This window comes from Rhincodon typus, chromosome 17, assembly GCF_021869965.1.
Source record: "Rhincodon typus isolate 14 chromosome 17, sRhiTyp1.1, whole genome shotgun sequence".
Classification (NCBI taxonomy): domain Eukaryota; kingdom Metazoa; phylum Chordata; class Chondrichthyes; order Orectolobiformes; family Rhincodontidae; genus Rhincodon; species Rhincodon typus.
Genome location: NC_063348.1, coordinates 40675750 through 40695264, shown reverse-complemented (window position 1 = coordinate 40695264; position 19515 = coordinate 40675750). Strand labels below are relative to the sequence as shown.

Genomic DNA, 19515 nt, shown 5'->3' with positions numbered 1-19515 from the left:
TGTGTAGCCTATCTGCTTTGTTTTAGCCAATTCTTTTAAAATTGTTCCCTTTAAAGAATATTGTGGAGTCAAATTTCTCAGAGATTGTAGATGTTTCCTTGATTGTGACTTTGCCCTGATTAACGCATAGTTTTATTACTATTAGAACACACTAAACAAGCCACGTGGGACTCTGGTGTAACAGTTCAACATGCAGAACAGTAAGTGACGCTTCTTGTACTTCTATGAATCATGGAACTTATGCCAAATACTAATGTGTCAGGAATAGGACGCTTCCCCAGCACTTCAAGTGTTAATGCCAAAGAATGCAGGTTCCGTCATCAATAGTAAAACACCTTGATTTAATTGCCCAGCCAGGACCTCACTAGCAATTTTCAGCGTCAGTATGAGATGTAACCGTAGTGACTGTTAGCCAGGGCCCTTGTAAGAGGGGTTACCAGCTTCAATTCATGTGGCGCTAAACTCCCAATTAAAACGACTACCTAAATTTACTAACTCGGAGAGAAAAAAAACATGATCACCTCGATTACCTGTGGATCCATCTATTGTAAGAATACTTCCTCCGTTCAGGTTCATTGCCCCCCAACTCCACTATAAGACTGAATCAAGAGCTAACAAACCTACACTTTCTTTGTTCATTTCCACCCAGGATTTCTTTTTATCTTGCGGTCGTACGGCGAATTTGGTCCAAATTTCATGCGTCCAAAATAAATAGATTATTTTCGTCTCTTAGAAAATGCATTTAGTTGCTAATGTAAATTAACCCCCCCCCCACCCCCCACCCCATCCTTCCGGGAGCGAAAAATAGAAATAAAACTTCAGATCCCTGTTTTCAATCTTCATGTGATTAATTGAATTTGGGTGTGTGTGTGTGTGTGTGTGTGATCAAGTAAGCTGTTGTGCGAATTACTGAGGAGATATCATTCGGGTGAAGCCTTTAGTTTGTTTAAAGGTCGCGGCGGGCTCTGCGGGCTTTGTGCTAATAACTCCTGGGTGTATATGCTGCATAACATCCAAATTGCCACCATATGGTTTTGTATTAGATGACTCGCAATAGAATACAGGGCGCATAATCATTACCACTGGGCGATTCCTCCACGCCTCAGTACAGAGACGAGTGTAGTGATTAAGTTGTGCCTTTTTTAAAAAATGTTGCTTCTCTTGAAAAGTAAACCCGGAAAATTGCACGTGGAAGTTGTGGGGGAGGGGTGGCTTGAGAATGCAGGAAGGGCCTGAGCATTCGTTGGCCAGTGTAAGGTACACTGCTAAATGCACTGCGAGTCTTTTGATAGGGAACTCGACACTCCCAAACATAAATGGGCGTCAGTTCTCCAGTTACCTGGACTGATGGTTTTCTTTAAGAGATTCACACCTATTGCTGTTGTTTGAAAATGCCAAGCTTGTTTAAAAACTGATGTCCTATTTCGGTGTGTGATATATGAATTCATGCTTTGCTTAAAAAAACACACACAACCGACTTACAACAATACTCCAAATGTGTGCGAAAATTGTACAAAAGAGTTCTCTTGACTTTAATAGATTTTCAAAGGTGAAAACTGTATCGCTTGCTTTTTTTTTAAAAAAGAAATGAATATAAGAACATGACTGGGAGCTAAACGTAATTGTGTACTCGTGATTCTTGGAATAAATGTTAAAACTCACGGATGATAATGGGCTATAATTATGTATTAGATATGGTGCTTAAAATGTTAGATGGCTTTGCTTTGTATTTAAAGAAAAACATAAAATTGCTGGCGTTTTTGCGTCTTTAAATAGCGCTGATTTAAGTAGGACGCGCGTCCCCGGTATCGTGATCGCGCCTAGCCCCCAGGCAACCTTAAAATGAAGCCTTCCTTTAAGGGTAACGAGTATAGTCCAAGACACTATGAATGATATACAAATGCGGACAGAAAGGGACGTTTTATCATGCTTCTATTTGTCGTGACGATCCGATTTTCAAAGTAGAACAGTGTCATAAAGTGACATGCCTGCCACAAGTGTTTGGGACTGATCTTTTCAATTATCCTTCCGTGCACTATCCAGGGAGACTTCCGCTTATTTCTAGAAATTAAGCTCAAAGTTGACGTGCAGCTAGCTTGATTTTCGAGACAAATGTCAGCAAACCTCATCATTTTCCCTCCTATATTCGGAGCTTATTTATGGCTAAGTGGCTGGGCTTTTGGAGCCAATTTAGCAGGCGCTCCTAGGGAGAGGAGAACAGGTTCTCTTTAAGCCGGGAGCTTCCTCGAGGGACACTGTTAGCAGCCTGAGTTTCAGGTTCGGAGTCTCCATAAACTGACAATTACTGACCTTTTCCTGTTTTTAACAAGCAAAAGAATGGCTTGTTTTGGTTGCTCTGGACATCTGTTGTAATACCGGGAAGATAAACGTGTTATTTGTAACATTGGATTCAGTTGATTTTGCATTGTCAGTCAAAGAGGCATTGTTAGCTGCTCGATTAGCTGAACAAAAATCTTGTTTCCGTTGGTTCTGTTTGTTTTGTTGCAATACCTGTATCGAGTGGTTTGTCGTATTTAATTCGGCTGTGATGATTTGTAAGCGCACCGACGTTTTCATAGCTCGTACGATATTCCGGTTTGATTGGCGGTTTTGGTGTTTAGAGCAGGAGTGCGAGTTTATGGGACAGATTTTGTTTTACAACTGAGATCTCGGGCGTGATTAAGGACGGGCGCTGTGAGCAGAGAACTTCGCCGAGCGTACCTCTTGGGTCTCGGCCGCTGAATATGTTCGCTGTTGCTTTACCCCTAGGTCACAGTGGAGTGAACCAGCTCGGCGGCGTGTTTGTTAATGGTCGACCATTGCCTGACTCGACCAGACAGAAAATTGTGGAACTTGCTCACAGCGGAGCCAGGCCCTGCGATATATCAAGGATTCTCCAGGTAACAATCTATCAGTTAATACGTCTATACATCATTGCAAATCGACCTGAAAAGCATGCAGGATGTCACAGTGTTACCGTTGCATATGCAATCAGCTTATTGAATCATTTTCTAGAAGGGGTTTTCTACAATCCAAAAATGCTTCCTAAAAATTGCATTCGTACCTTCAAAGTAATTTATTTCAAAATTGGCGAAAAAAAAACAAGAAATTATCTTGAAATGATTGAGAAATGGTCAGATTTCCCCCTGCCATTTAAGGGTTTATTTTTGTATTGTAGACCCAATGTTGATGCAAAAAAAATTAAGTTTGAAACTTTTTTTAAATAACTTTGGCACGCGCCAGAAATTCTCTTGAAATCAATGCAATATTGGTACGTTTCCCACTGCCATTTAAGGTATATTTTTGTATTGTAGACCCATGCTGATGCAAAAGTCCAAGTAGTGGATAATCGAAAAGTAAGCTCAACATTGTTTAACTATATCCATATACCCATATAAATATATATTATCAAACAAAAAGAACCATTTTATTTGTCAAACACTTTTTGATAGCAATGCTTTCCCTTTTCTACATATACATGTAGGTTTCTAACGGCTGTGTCAGTAAAATCCTGGGCAGGTATTATGAAACTGGATCCATCAGACCCAGGGCAATCGGAGGGAGTAAACCAAGGGTAGCCACTCCTGAGGTTGTCTCTAAAATCGCTCAGTATAAACGCGAGTGCCCGTCGATCTTTGCTTGGGAAATTCGAGACAGATTGCTCTCTGAGGGGGTCTGTACTAACGACAATATACCAAGTGTGAGTAAAACATTTAATTAACTTTGAACGGAGGGAAGGATTTATTTATTGCCACTAACGACTGCACGCAGAAAGTACGCCTCATTTGCTCAAACAATTTTTTAAAAAAATAAAAGCATATGTGTGATTTCATTATCAAGGAGACCGCAGCGGCGGAGACTAAAATAACTAGCTCCCTCAGACATCGATTGTTCTTTAGATTAATATTCCCTCGGAATTTGAACTCAGAGACATTGCATTTAAATAAATGTTGCTTGTTCCTTCGATGGGTAAATGTGGAATGTTATGAAGTGAAATCATTTAAACTGGCGAAATGTGCAGATTTTTTTGATCCTGATTGCAATGATTATTTCAAACATTACTCTTGAATTTCATACTGATTGATCTAAGTGTTCGCTGCTTAGTGAAATGGAAGATACCAGTTGGTGTAGATTGAGTCACAAGGCTGTGTCACCAAGTATATAATATGTATATATACTAATTTAACTCATCGTTGGCATTTGTGATTTATTTTCTTTTGTGTTGTTTATTGATATGAATGCAAATGAACACATATTGTCAAGCCTTTACGAAAGTGCTTGATATACGCAGCTGAGACTGAAGTATGAGATTAAATTAATGTGTTAGATGATCGTAATTCTTGTAGATTTAGTTCGATTTTATTTCTACTGAACAATTGCACGAACTAATCACGGACATCCTTGAATTTCAACATTCAAATTGTTCACTTAAAGAGCGGAAAGATATTTAAGAAGAATGGCTGATTGGCTTTCAGGTGTCATCGATTAACCGAGTCCTTCGCAACCTGGCTAGCGAAAAGCAACAGATGGGAGCAGATGGGATGTATGATAAGCTGAGGATGCTGAACGGTCAGACAGGTGCATGGGGTACCCGGCCAGGCTGGTATCCGGGCAGTTCGGTGCCAGGGCAGCCCAACCAAGGTAAGGAACACTGGCTAGCTATTCTTATGAGGGCCAGTCTTTAACTAACTGACGGAGAACCTAATATAAAATGTTCTTGGGTATTTAGATTCGCTGGTCAGCTCGTCATACTCAGAGATACAGTTATTTTGGTTAGCTATTCAGCAAGTGGGCCACACTAGGCTAAGGCAAATATCTAAGTAAATGACAAAACAAGACCAGGTATACATTATCCAACACATTTTAGGAATAAAATAATAGGTCATTTGCAGCTTGGCAGTTGTTCCTCGTCTGATCTAACTGTCAAGAGCCAGCGGATTTCATCTTCCTATGTCAGCCCAGTCCCGTTGTTGCTGTTTTCTTTCCGTTCGATGTCAATTTCTTAAATTTGACAATTAGATAATTATGTTCCGTCTAATATCTGAAAAGAATAGCAACACAGTTGCAGACAATCGTTGTACGAGAATAAAGTCAAGATTAGTGATGAAATTAACGAATGTATATTTTACGCCAAATACAAATGACAGTGTGCAACTCTTGAAGGAATGCATTTTATCCATTTCAAGGCTGACTTCTTGTCGGAACATTTGAACACTGACACTGTCCAACGCCTAGAGCGGGCAAATCTTCCAGGCCTTCTGTAAGCGTTAGGAACAATAAGACTGTAACCACCAACAGCACATTGCATTTATATATTACCTTCAACGGAAAACTCACCACATGTGTTCAGCAAATCAACAATTTTTTTTAGGCGGATTTGTCCAATCACCTCAATCATCCTTGTCCCATTTCTCCCAGGTGAGGAATACAATGAAAATTCATACCGGAATTTTAGAAATTAAACATTAAATTAAACAGAGTTGCTTTTCCATTTAATTGGGCACATAAATGCTCTCATTGTCCTAATTGTTAAATATGGCTATATTATCCATTTACACATATTCACAACTTGCAATGACATTTAATTATTACGCAGAATGCTAACATAAAGTATCCGGTTCATGGCAGGAGTATCTTAAATTTAATCTTGTGAAAATGGAAAATTATCAGCTAGAATTAAAATCAAGCTTGAATTGTGCAAAGGCACTGGTCGTCTATGAGAATTCAAGTGCGGGCGTTATCAATCCCATCAGTTAAAATCGTGAATGCAAACCAGTTAAACGTCGCAGCGAAACACTCAGTTGGGAAGTCCCAGAGAACTCTTAGAAAGCACTAATTTTTGGAAAGTACTTTCTGGTCATTGGTCAAAGGTTTTATCCTTGAATAATTTGGATAAAGATGGAGGAGATCGTGTGTATTGTTAGTGGGGGCAACAGAAAGGAGCCTGGTGCAAATTCATTTATTTGAGTAAACTTAACGCTGTTGATAGCACGCGAACCATACAATTGAAAACACAAATAACGCCCGGGCCAATCATTTTGAAAACAAATGCGTATTCTTACCGAGTTAAAAAGTATTTAGTAATAAGGGTACACGTTTATGTAAACCGTGTTCCAATATTACATGAAAATAAGTGTATGCGGTTTTGAAACGTTACGTTGTTCCATACAACCTTCTTTAAGTCATTTGGGGAGCTGACGTCGTTCATGTTTAAGGTTAGCTCATGTTTATTATCGCGATAGCAGCGAGATAATTTGCAGTGTAATTGGATGTGATGTTAGTGGCTTGGATTGGGGTAGGGGGGTGGGTGTTGGTGGAGGTAGTGGGCGAGACCGACAAGTGAATCATTTTCTGTATCCACTGTGTCATTAGTGAGCCTGTTCTTGACAGTCATCAGCCTGGGGAGGAGGTGTCCCGTCCACAACCTGCTTTTTGTTCGCAGAATCAGCAACAGTGTGCGGAATATATTGTACAAAGGATGCTTCAGCCACACGCAAGAATTTGTAATGGGAACAATTCTGTCGCTATGTAATTGCTCATTAGAGAGCGTTTTGTTTCTCATTAAGCAACATGAATAAGCGTCTAGTTCTAGGAGACAGCTGTAGAAATGTTACACATGAGACCCCTGGACACCATATCGCACCACTTGCCAATTAGACATGTCAGCTTTCTGAGAAGCAAACAATATAAGAAGGGCACTAGAAAGATACACAGCAGCGCATTGCTTTCTGTAAGATATCCCCCAGCTTGTTATAGCACTTTTAATGAAGCCATCGACACAACTAACAACGATTGTATTACAATACAAAGGCGCTTTAAAAGTCCAAACTTCTAAACAATTTTAACTCTCCACTCATCACAGTAAGAAGAGTACAAACAAACCTGGGAAAGTAGCCTTTGCTCAGAGACTTGATAGCCGAGTGACAACGTTCATGTACCTTTCTGGGTGCCTTGAATAGTCTCATATACCAAGAGTAGGGGGTAGATGGGCATCAATGTTAATTACAAATCAGAAACTTGCAGCAGAAATATTTTTATTTAAAAAGTTCACTTTGTGACTGTAAAATATTTTTTGTGTAACTGCGCGAAGTAAATGTGGGAATACTAAAGTCAGAGCACTGGAGTGATTTGAAGATCTTGGATAAGATGTTTAATAATGATGTCTTAAGTTGTTACTATTGCTAGATCTAAAAATGATCTTTGTATTCTATCGATCAAAATTGAAATAACGGCTAAGACATTTCATTTCAGTTGGGCCCGTTTTTTCGAGCCTGGTTTGGGCCTGTTCGTTTGGATCTTAACTAGACTGTTTAAGCTGACTAGGTATTTTAGGTGAATTGTGTCGATTGGAATCTCTAGGGATAGCAAGGGAAATCTAAATTTGTTTACTGCAATTATATGTTAATGATTTTGGTGGAGGTGGTATGTTTTTTACTGTCCCTTTGAGTTGTCTGGAGCGTGCAAGCCATGCATGGAAACATATTGAGCTTTGACTGCTCGAAATTCGGACATTTGATCATCAATTCGGGCCATACCAAATACTGGATGCGGGTGGTTTAGGATCAAAATAATTTTCAGACTAACAGCTATTTGCAGGCACGAAATTATCGAACATTTGAATCAAGTAACGTAGGGGACTGTCGTTCAGCCCTTCGTGTTTGGCCCTGTGCGCTTTCAACGAGGAATTCGATTGGTTGCATTCGCCCACCCCTTCGCCATTGCCCTGTAAATGTTTCGCTGTGTTTCTTGATAATTGTTTTAAATACCAACTCTAAAGCAACATTTGATTACAATCAACTACTATCTTTGATTACAATCGACATCACTTCAAACAGATTATCCGGCCTTTATCACGTTGTTGTTTGTGGGAGCTTGCTGTGCTCATATTGACTGCCCTGTGCCCAACAATGTAGCAGTGACACACTTCAAAAGTACTTCATCGGCTGTACACATACATATTTAAGCTTTGGGACATCCTGAGGTTGTGAAAAAAGCGCCATATTAACATTAGTCTTTGTTTTATTGGTTTTACATTACCTTCAACTGATCAGGAAACATAAGCATGTCTTTGACGTGCAACAGAACGATTGTGTTACTGGTCATAGCTGCGTTGTATCTGGACAGTTCTCAACAGAACTGCCTTCATACCTTCTATTCCAAAGTTATCACAAGGAATCATTTTGTCGGGGTTATAGAACACCTAAAGTCATAAAATTGGAAAAAAAATCAATCCTAATCTCATTGTCAACGTTGATCATTAACGTTTATGCTACATTGTGTGATTGGAACAGTGGTATCAAACGTGTAATGAAATCACATAGTCTTTAAGCTGCAATTGCCTCTGCTAAATGGTCTGAGGAAGTTGAGGGGCAAAGTTGTAATCTGAGCTATGCTTTGTGTTACATTGACAGTGAAAGAAACGAAATATTAAAAATGGCAAGTATTCTAGCCCACTAAAAATACGAAGTAACTTCGTTTCGCTTCTGTTGATGAAACATCTGATACATTATCCCTCTGACCAGCTGAGTGCTTGCAATTCGAAGTTATCTCAGTTTGTCTAACACTTGGGCAAAAGTCAAACTGCGTAGATCCGAATGCTTGATGCTATGCCAATGAGGTCAATGTATTGCACCTCGAGAACCGGACTGTAAAATTAAAACGCATTAAAGTGATTTATACTTTTGTTACACGATTTGATAAATAAAACTGAACGAACTTTTAAAAAAAGCCGTCATGAGTGCATGGGCGTTCTTCCAATTGGCTAAATAAATCATGCAAGCAGTATTAATAGAGAGAGTCTGATTTCACTTCATTTAAAACATAGGGATAACCCGTGTAGACAATAATTACTTTTCAAGTGTAAGTCAGGTCGTCTGGACTTAAATGTTTGTTCAATATCTTTATGGAGACAGTCATGGAACAAATATATCCCCCAAATCATTAACGGCATTTTATTCCCAACATACACGCAGATTCTTAATTCGCCCCAATCATCCCGATTCCCAACCCCCACCCCCAACCTCGTGCCGGGATGTTTGAGCAGATTTTTAAAAGTCCATTACTGGAAGCACAAGTCAGGGTTAGGTCTCTTAAGGGGGAATATGGTTTCAAGCTGATTCATGTCAGCCAGCTGTGGAAGAAATACCAGTATCAAGCCTGACAATAGTCTAAGAGAGACATCACTATCTGGCCAACCCTTCAAGTAGGGGAGTGAGGCATTCTCCAGCGAATTAGGGTTTTAAGGATTGCTGTGACAGGTTTTTTTCTATCTTTTTTTCTCTTTCTCTCTTATATGGCTAAAGCCTTCTATAGGATTTAGACACTTTCCCTTTCACAAGGTTTATGGGGAAGGGCACAGTGTTTCTCATCTGGGCTGGAGCACTGAGAAGTGCCGCAATTCGTTTGCTATCTCCTTGCTCGTTTTCCGCGTGAATGATTAAGACACTAAGAAACTAAGGAATGATTTTATTTCCCAGCGCCTTATTGTAGAAAACAAATCCTAACCCCAGCGTCAGTTGGTCTGGCTGTGGGATAATAGGACGCACATTTATCCTTCTTTTTACGGATTAAGAGTAACAGCACCAGGGACCAGGGTATTCAATTGGTTCTTTAAGAGATTGCAAGCCGCCCTCCCCTAAAATAGACATAAAAGAAAGATAACTTAATTGTCTGTCGTTTGGTTTGTGTGTGTGTGTGTGTGTGTGTGTGTGTATGTGTGTGTCTGTCTGTGTTTTAATTTCAAATTACTGTACCCTCTCTATATCAAAGGCAACCAGGATATTAGGTTTATATCTAAAGCTATAGACAACATGGCGAGTGTCTCCGTTCACCTGTGTTCAATTATAGTTAATATAGGACATGGAATGCTTCAGTATTATGAAGTACATATATTTACAGGAGTGTTAAAGCTTATTTACAAACATAATTTCGTTATTGCATCCAACGTGGACTAATAAATTCGTTGTTTAACGGCAATTTCTTTCTCCAATGAGTATCCACCTAAATTATCGATTAGACGTCGCCAAGTTTTGGACTGTAGAGAACGGAACTTTATCGCGCTGTTTGCGCTTAGAAAGGAAGGAAAGATGCGATTGGAAATGTTTTCTAATGACACGGGATAAAGGACAGCAGATACTCCACCAAGGATTTATAGGAAGTCGGCCATTTGGGGCAAGTGGTCAGAAGAGCGTTGAAGAGCAGTGCAGCGCCTAATTCCCAGTTCAGTGGGAGAGAAAATAATTCGAGATAAGATTGCTTAAACCAGCCCCTCGATTATCGCGCAGGCTCCAAATTCAACACATCACCCCCAACACCGCCGCCCCTCACAAACGTGCACATACGCTTTGGAGGGCAAACGCGTGGAAGATGGAACCAATGGTAGCTGCAAATCGTAGGTTGCGCCGTCAAAGGCCATGTCAAAGATTAGTCCTGGAGAAGCGGAATTAGGTGCAGTTCGACATGAAGTGGTCATAGCACATGGCGGAAAAGAGAATGTTTTAAAGGGAAAACAATGCAACAACAACACGCTTGGAGATTTTTATTTTCTAGTCTTAGCTAAGTGAGATTTTCTTTTTTTATCTCCCCGTTGAATAAACAGAACAGTAGCATACAGTCCCATTCAAACTGCTCCTCCAAATGCTTTGGCCCATTCTCCTCCTATAGAATGTTTAAGCCTAAATGGTGCTGAACAGTCCAACTCACTGGACAGTGATTAATGACAGCGTCGTACAAAGGTTAACATACTTCGCTGAAAAGTCTGTTGACTGTGGTCGTTGTGTGTCAATGTGGAGCACTGCCTGCCTAAGAGAATCCTTTTGTTGTCTTCCCGCGATAACCAGCGATTGTATTCTCAAAATTCTGCCCACGAAAATTTGCCAACCTTCTGGCCTGGGACTTTAATAGTTTCCGTCCTCTGCTGGCATTGTACGCCTGAAAGGCTATTCAAGTGTTGGCGGCCACTGCAATAGACATGAAAAAAAGCCCATATGGTGGTTAGAAAGATGGACAAAAAATCTCTATTTTAAGGGAAATTCCTTAATCTTCAGTGTCCTACAATACAGCTGACAAACAGATTTCAACAAATTCCGAACGAGCCACGTTTTAAATGCAACAAGGCAGAACCAGGTCATTTGTCGTAGTTTACAACATTCTGGTTTTTTTAAAAAAAATCAGGGGAATATCGTAAACCAAAGGGACATAATGATAGAATCATTCTCATTGGGTTTCAGTCCGAATCGCGCTTTAAAAGGATTCGACCAACCATGAATCATAGGAAAATTGTTATCTCATAAACCTTGCAAAAATGTCACCGAGCAGTAATATTGACAGATGTTTACAGGATTGTGGTTGCATTGTTGCAAGAGTTTAATAACGTGGAGTGTGGACTGACAGTTACTCTTCTGCAGACCTGTTTAGCTGTTTAGCCAATCGAAATAGCTTTGTCTTATTTGCAGCAAATGTGCATCTGAAGAATCAGGTCTGTCTCGATTAAACCAAAATGTTAAACTATCGTCTCTGAATTTATTACGGCGCTCGTCACAAATTATGTTCCCTTTTTAAAAGTACTTATATATCACAAGTAGTGAACAGTGGTTTCTGCTAAATATAAGAAAATTATAGGCTGTTATTACTGATGATATAATTGCACCGTGCTTAGCAACTACAGACCGAGATTATGAGCTTTCATGCAACGTTCTGGTTACGTCAGCGGATGGAGAAATGCTGGCATTCAAACTTCTGGAACGTACAGTGTATAAAGTTAAAAAGTAACTCGACAGGGAAACTTTTGATAAGATCAGTAGCAATAGGAAGTACAGACAAATTATTGGGAATAACTACGAGCGAAGAGAAAATTCCAGGGTTACGTTTCCACTATAGATGCATTTTCAAACGGTTGTTCGTAAGATGCAATGGGGAGTAAGACTGGTGGTTACCCTTCCCCCATTGTAATTAATAGGAAAGGATTTCTGCTCTGGTATTTAACGCAAAATGCACGTTAGCTTCCTCCTGACACCAACGAAGATTCTATGTTAAATTTTGTAAACTGTTAGAGTGTCCAAATTGGCTTGATTATTTTTAAAGGGTGACTTTGCACTGAGCGTGCAGGGATATCACAGTCAAATGCCAAACAACGTGACGTAAATCTATTTGCTTCAAGTGGTCTCACACTTGATCCAGTAATCAGGTAGGCATTTGACCCATGAGAATACCACCTGGGCTACGGGTTGGCACAAAGATTCTGGTGGCCCAGAAACATTGGGAATCGTTGTCGATGCTTGGAGTTTCATTTTCTCTGTTCTATCTTCTGTCTCCTCAAGGAAAATCCAGTCAGATTTGTTTGTTGCTTAATTAATCGAGCATGACATAAAATATGGAGCATTGGAAAATGCCATTCGGCCGAACTATTCCATGCTGGTAGAGGGAATGACCTGTGTTGAGAAGGTTCGGATAATGTAACAAAATACAATGAAAGTGATGCAAAAATAAATTCATGGGGCTGAATTCTTTCCAGACACTCAAATCATATTGATTTTTTAACTTTTTTGACCTAGATTAAAGGAACCAGAGGATAAGAAACTAAACTAGTAATTCACAGTTGCATTTTGCGCAGACTGCACAGTCATAGTTTGAGATTGAGAAATTCAACAGCATTTATGAGAGAAGCTGCTACTTCTTTGGGTCGTCATTAAAACTAATATTCCAATTAGCTTCACGCCATAGTCCGTGTAGGAAGCCGAGTTCCTTTAATTTGGTCTTGCTTCCTCCGTTATTGCTCCAGATGGCTGTCAGCAACAGGAAGGAGGCGGTGAAAATACAAACTCCATCAACTCAAACAGCGACGATTCAGACGAAGCACAGATGAGGCTCCAGCTCAAAAGGAAACTGCAAAGAAACAGAACATCTTTCACTCAGGAGCAAATCGAGGCCCTGGAGAAAGGTGAGATTTGCAGTGGGATGGAGAGAGTGAATGAGAGGGAATATGTGAGACAGAGTGAGAAAGGCAAGAATCGAACTGCAAGTGTACACCACAAAGAGACAGAGTAAGTGAGAGCAGGAGAATGAGGGAGAATAGAAATTTGCGACCCTCAATGCTTTGCTATCGGATGACCTTGCTATTCCTTATTTTGTCAAGATCCACAAATAAACAAAGAAAAAAATTGTTCTTCCAGAATTCGAGAGAACTCATTATCCTGATGTGTTTGCCAGAGAACGGTTAGCGGCCAAAATAGATCTCCCGGAAGCTAGGATACAGGTAAACCAATGGCCCGTTTCTGAATGTGACTCAACTAGTGAAGTTGACTACATTGTGAACAGTAACACATCTGAAGCTGTTTGGTATATTTCTGAGAGCCCGGAAGATAAACATTTGTAAGATTTGTAATTTTTTTGTCGTGAAGGCTTAAAAATTTTTGAACTGATTATCAATTTTTGCCGGGAATTTGCACAATGGATTGGAATTCTTCTCCATTCGAACAATATACAGGGTGGACATTTCAGCTGCATACAGTACTGTCCGAGGATGGAGTGCCCAAGAAATATATTGCACAAGCTAAAATCCAATTTTAAACATGGAAATATTCTGATATTTCAGTTTGTTTCTCAAATTCTGATCCACAGCTGCTTTTTTTTTGTTCGGTTGTACTTCAGTCAAGCGCAGTACTTTTGGCAGCGCTCTAAGCTCTGCAAAGACTTGTATTTTTTCAGGTAGCATCTTCCATGACCACAGGACTCCCCAAGGCATTTTAGAGCCAATGAACCCTTTAGAAGACAGCAATTTAGAAGTCAGCCATAATTGTAATGTTAGAAACACATCAGCCAATTCCCCACTGCAAACTGTCACAGAGAGTAGTGAGATAATGACCATTTTTTTTGTCATGGTGGTCGAGGGGCAGACTTGGGCGGGGTGGGGGAGGGCGTGTGTTGAGAAGAGTGGCTCCATTTATATTCCACAAAATAGTGTCATGGGATCTTTTCAGTCCACCTTAGGAAGAAAATGGGCCTCTTTAACATCTCACTCGAAAACCAACACCACTTCACTAGCACTTTCAGGTGTCAAGCTGGAGTTTGTGCTCAAATCTGTGAAGTGGTACTTGAACCTATAACCTTGTAACTCAGAAGCAAGACTGTGACCAACTGGGACACAGATGACACTTGAAAGGATTGAATCACTCCGAGGCTTTGGATTCAAATCCCCTAAAGTGACTGGAGCACAAAAGCTAAGGACATACTTTAGTGCAGCACTGGGCACCATGTTCGAGGTGCCATCTTTCAAGTACATCAAGAAGTCGAAGCCCCATCTGCCCTAACCAATAATTATCTCTCAACCAACATCATAAAAAATGCTTAGGTGATCAACATTTTATTGCTGTTGTTGGGAGCTAGTTCTATGTGTTTGCTACTTTACAACAGTGAGGACTCTTCAAACGTCCCATTTAGATTCTAACAACTGTGGCTCAGTTGGTAACAATCTGGCTTTCGTAATAAAGTACTCGGGGTACGCTGCACTGCCAGAGATGCTGTCTTTTAGGTGAGGCCTTAACCTTTAATGCCTGCCCTATCAGATGGATATTAAAAATTCCATTGTACTACTCCAAAGAAGAGCAGGGCAATAATCCCGGATGTCCTGGCCAACATTTATTCCTAAACTAACAACAGGAAACCAGATGTTTTGGTCATTATCACATTGCCGTGTGTGGCAGCTTGCTATGCGCGTATCTTGTGTTACAACAGGGACTAAACGTAAAAAAAATGTTTGCTCTAAAGTGCTTTAGAATGTCTTATGGGCATGAAAGGTGCAGACTGTGGAAACGAAAGGCACATGCAAAAGGCGCTATAAAAATGCATATCTTTCTTTTGTTCTCTAGAGTTTGACATTCAGTCACCTCACTCTCTCTCCGACTCTACTTTTCGGCAGGTTTGGTTTTCCAACAGAAGAGCAAAGTGGAGGCGGGAGGAAAAGCTGAGGAACCAGAGACGACAAGCTAGCAACACCCCGAGCCACATCCCCATCAGCAGCAGCTTCAGTACCAGTGTTTACCAGCCCATCCCTCAGCCCACAACTCCCGGTGAGGACAGTGCGCCAAGTTAGATCCATGCGTTATGACAAGCTGCGCCAGAGAAATGCAATCTTAAGGATTTGGGGGTAGAGCAGAGTGTGGTGGGTGCTTTGACTGAAACCAGTACATTATCAATCTCAAAAAAGCTCAGAAAAGAATAGTGTAAAGTCATCAAAGGGGGACAGCATTATGAGAACAGGTTTAAAGTTGCCAACATTTCTTTTCCCAGATACATTCTCGCTAATATTGCAATAATTGCCCATCAATATTGTTTAATATGAAGGTTGAATGTCCGTCATGAACAGAATGACACGTACACTTTTGCAATAAATTGAGTGTTCAGACTTAGTAATTATGATTTCCCGAGAACTGAAAAGTGCAGTGATTACAATAAAAGGACATGTTAAAATGCTATCTGCTTCTGCGGCCCATTTGTCCCTCGACCCCCCGAGGGCATCGTAACAATAGAAATATGTTCTACGTGGGACTGAAGTCTTAATTGGGTCAGGGCTAATAGAATGCATTCCTTTGCAGCCGGAATTTTCCCAGTGTATTTTACTAGCGGCTGATGAGTTTAACTTTAATATAAAGGACTATCTGATAAAAGAGGCTTTTAATAATTTTTAAAGAAACAGATAACGGGCGTTAGTTGCGTCAGGGCGGCAATATAAAGGTACAATCAGGTCTTGTAACATGGATAGGACAGATTATTAAAAAATATTGAATAACCTTATCCCTTGAAATTCCGTTCAATTAATTATTTGAAATGTTGCTTAAAGTTGTGTTACACATTCAAAGCGTGAGTCAGTCAACGCCGGCCACAAGTCTTCAACACCATTCCCCGCCCCCCGCCCAGCGTATTTACCTATCATCGCCCCTCCATACTTTATCACCACCAACCATATTCGATAGTTAAAACAGTTGGGTATTATAAGTCTGAATTTCACAGTGCGGTTAAGTGACTAGCTGCATTACTAATCTCCTTTGAGTCGGGTGATCCTCAATCCAACTGTGCGTCAAAGTGACTGGTCAGGACATGGCAAACATCGTCTAGATTTTTTACAACTTGCTTGACTGTCCGGCCGCACCCGTTGGGAGTGCATTGAAATGGACACCAAGTGAGATCTGACTGAGCCAGTAAGGAAGACACCCCCACCCCCCAACCCCACACCTCACATTAAACAGCCGAGCTCCAGTGGCTGAAAGGCGGCCACGCGAGAAAAGAAAGGCCTGAGGGAGACTACAGATTCACGTTTCAACATGAATAGATCCCAATGAGATGACTTTGACATGGTAGATATGGAGAAGCAGTTTTCTCTTGTGGGGAAGTCCAGAGCAGGAGGGCAACACCTTACATGCTGAGCATTCTTCATGCTGAGTTGAAATCGAGAAGTCACCCCTCGAAAATTCCTCATGCTCGAGCTGGGGTCATGGATAATGTTGACATTGGTATGAATAGACATTTGTTCAGTAACAGGTAAAGTTGCCAAAGTCTCATCAGACCATAGTGCTGCTGTCTCATTAGATATTGAAGGTGGTGGTTTAACCCGAGGATCACCACACCTCAGACGAGAGGAGAGGTTGAGAAGGAGGAGTAAATAGTTATAAAGAATTATGGCAGAAAGACTGGTAAATAGAGTTAACTTGCAACTCAGTCATGATTTAATTCAATGGTAGGACAGGCCCCAATGACTGAATGGCCTTTCTCCTGCTCTTCTGATTGTCCAGCAAAGGTGTCGAGATCCTGTAACAAGTCAATTAGTGGGCGGGACTGGCCCATGAATAACCAAACCATCTCTCTCCATTCAGATAATTCTTAATTAAGTGTGATAAATTGAGGTGAATTCGTGCGCAGGGTTTAACAGTCAACTCTCACGTTCCAGTTTATCTCTAACACACAGTTTCGCTTCTTTTGTTTTCAGTTTCCTCTTTTGCCACAGGTGCAATGCTGGGTCGGGCAGACACATCCCTCACTAACACTTACAGCGCACTGCCACCGATGCCCAGTTTCAGCATGGCAAACAACCTGTCTATGCAAGTAAGTATGGAGCAGAACAAACAGAATCAACAGCCATTAAATACTTTCTCTACGGCATGCACAAACGGATGTTGTGTTTTCCATTTGTTTTTTGGAAAGTCGCCAGTGTCCAGCCAAACGCCGTCTTACTCCTGTATGCTGCCCAACAGTCCGTCAGTTAATGGACGCAGTTATGACACGTACACGCCGCCTCACATGCAGTCACATATGAACCCCCAGTCTATGGGCACCTCGGGGGCCACATCCACAGGTAAGTCTATGGAGAAGATTAATTGAAAAGTTGCCAGCATCTTCCATACCAGGCCCAGTGGTATTTGGATGGACCACTTATAGGAATTAATGTTTTAGCTGAATACTAACCTCAGTTCTCAGTGATTTGATCCCTGTAAATAAAATCATTTTTTTGTAAACCACTTATTTCGATCCTCTTAAACCATCAATTTTCCCCTGGATGAATATTTTGACAAAAAGATGCAAACAAGTATTAATAATGAATTATCAACGAATGCTAAAGATGCTATGCCTGACCTGTTAGTGAACGAATTAACCGGTTATTTGAACTTAGAAATTGCATTAGTATTTCGTTTGATGAACAAATTATGAAATCGGATCCTCAGTGTTCAAAATATGCTGCATAAGTATTTGCTAGTACAGGAAAAGACATTTGGACAGGTACATGATTGGAAAGATTTGGAGAGATATGGGCCAAACGGAGGCAAGTGGGACGAGTTTAGTTTGAAAAACTTGGTCGGCATGAACGAATTGGACCGAAAGGCCTGTTTCTGTGCTGTATGAGTCTCCGAATCTATGACTGATGGGTTTCTCCATTCCTGCTGGATTCATGAGTCAAAGTAAACTGTCATCGCCCGAGTTAATTATGAACCTGTAGCTTAAAATAGCGTCAGGATTTTAGCAAACATTATTAAAGCTCCCCAAAGCTCCGAGGACCGGAGCGCTCGAGTCTTATAATAAACAAGTTATGTTATTTTTGTTTTTGGAATTGTTTGGGGAATTAGCACTCACTAGTAATAAATAAATGCTTGTGTTTTTCTTCTGATTTTGTTTTGTTGGATTTCAAAATGGTCGCGTTGCACAACATCATTGTTATTGATGTAAGATTAGATTTCTTTTAAAAAAATTCATCGCGTGCAAAACAAAAGCTGCAAGCTCAAGAATTGTGATTTTTTTGTTTGTGTGTCTTAATAATGGTTTTGGTTCGATTTCTCAGGACTTATTTCCCCTGGAGTGTCTGTACCTGTTCAAGTGCCAGGAAGCGAACCGGACATGTCTCAGTACTGGCCCCGATTGCAGTAAAAAGGGAGAGTGGAAAGAGACTGTGGAGAGTCAGATGCCCAGCAGTATTTGTTTCTGAGAGGAAACTCTGAAGGTATCTTTGTTCTGGGACTGCGCCCGATACGTTCACTTTGAGAAGACCCACGTGGACTTGTGTGGTGCCTGGCGTGTGAAGTCAACGGAACAAAACGTTCTTTTCCCCCTCCCCCACTGAAATTCTTCAGTCGGTGTATTATTTGTAAATGGGCATTTCTGTATGTTTAAAACAAGAACAACTAGACTCGATGGATATTTGATACACGTTGGTCATGGGATGATTACAAGACATCATGGTCAACCTAGCGGCCATCAGTTAGGCCAATATCGAATGCTTCTACCACTACATTTCTAGATTTATGGACTTTGATGTTACCAACTTGTACCATTGCATTACACTAAATTTTATTTTAGGGGCGGGAGGGGGTGGGGGTGGGGGAAGGGAAGCCAACTTAGTTGTGTTAAAAGCGAACTGTATCTGTTTTGGTTCGCCCAAGGTCGTTGACTGATAAGTTTATGTGCAAAGGTAACAGAACTTCAAGGAAGTGGACAATTTGGTAGATAAAGGTAGATTGTGTCTTCGATATAATCCAATTTGTTATGTCGAAATGTAAGTATTTGTCTTCCCTAGAAATCTCCCGGAATGATTTCTATAATAAAGTTAATTTCATTTATATTCACCCGAATACGCTAGAGATGATTTATATCCACCCATGCATCATTATAGCCAACAACGTTCTATTTTTCTTCCTTAACTCCGTGCAAGCTAATTGTTCTGGTATTTGTATATAGATAGCTGCCACGTTCAAACTTTTATTTCTCGTGAAAGTAAAACGACGTTTCATACAAAATTAAACTGGTTATCAAGAGTTTTAAAACATTAAATGTTTCAGTTATGTTCGATTGCATATCAAAGCTTCAGTCAAGAATGATGTCCGAGATATACCAAAGCATACTTTTCAGTTACTACCTGCCTGTTTTAAAACATAGTATTGTGTTCATTTATTTTGTCAATAAATTCAGAGAGAGTTACTCTTTGGATTTATGGCGATCCTATCGCTTACGTTTTTTTAAAAACTACCTTTACCTGTT

At 40.5% G+C, this 19515-nt stretch overlaps 1 protein-coding gene across 10 annotated transcripts in view; it reads left to right on the top strand.

The window, feature by feature from the left end:
* Positions 1 to 18838, top strand: part of pax6b (paired box 6b) — a 30466-nt gene extending 11628 nt beyond the window's left edge. For 4 of the 10 annotated variants that reach the window (XM_048606974.1, XM_048606973.1, XM_048606971.1 and 1 more), the window contains 11 exons: positions 146 to 200; positions 2770 to 2900; positions 3315 to 3356; positions 3485 to 3700; positions 4476 to 4641; positions 12779 to 12937; positions 13170 to 13252; positions 14915 to 15065; positions 16979 to 17094; positions 17194 to 17344; positions 18323 to 18838. In XM_048606974.1, coding sequence (XP_048462931.1) covers positions 191 to 200; positions 2770 to 2900; positions 3315 to 3356; positions 3485 to 3700; positions 4476 to 4641; positions 12779 to 12937; positions 13170 to 13252; positions 14915 to 15065; positions 16979 to 17094; positions 17194 to 17344; positions 18323 to 18408 — 1311 coding nt within the window. In that variant the 5' untranslated portion in view covers positions 146 to 190 and the 3' untranslated portion in view covers positions 18409 to 18838. The remainder of the gene's footprint in view (positions 1 to 145; positions 201 to 2769; positions 2901 to 3314; positions 3357 to 3484; positions 3701 to 4475; positions 4642 to 12778; positions 12938 to 13169; positions 13253 to 14914; positions 15066 to 16978; positions 17095 to 17193; positions 17345 to 18322) is intronic. The other 6 variants (XM_048606969.1, XM_048606968.1, XM_048606967.1 and 3 more) reach the window with 3 other exon arrangements.
* Positions 18839 to 19515: the final 677 nt, after the last annotated feature.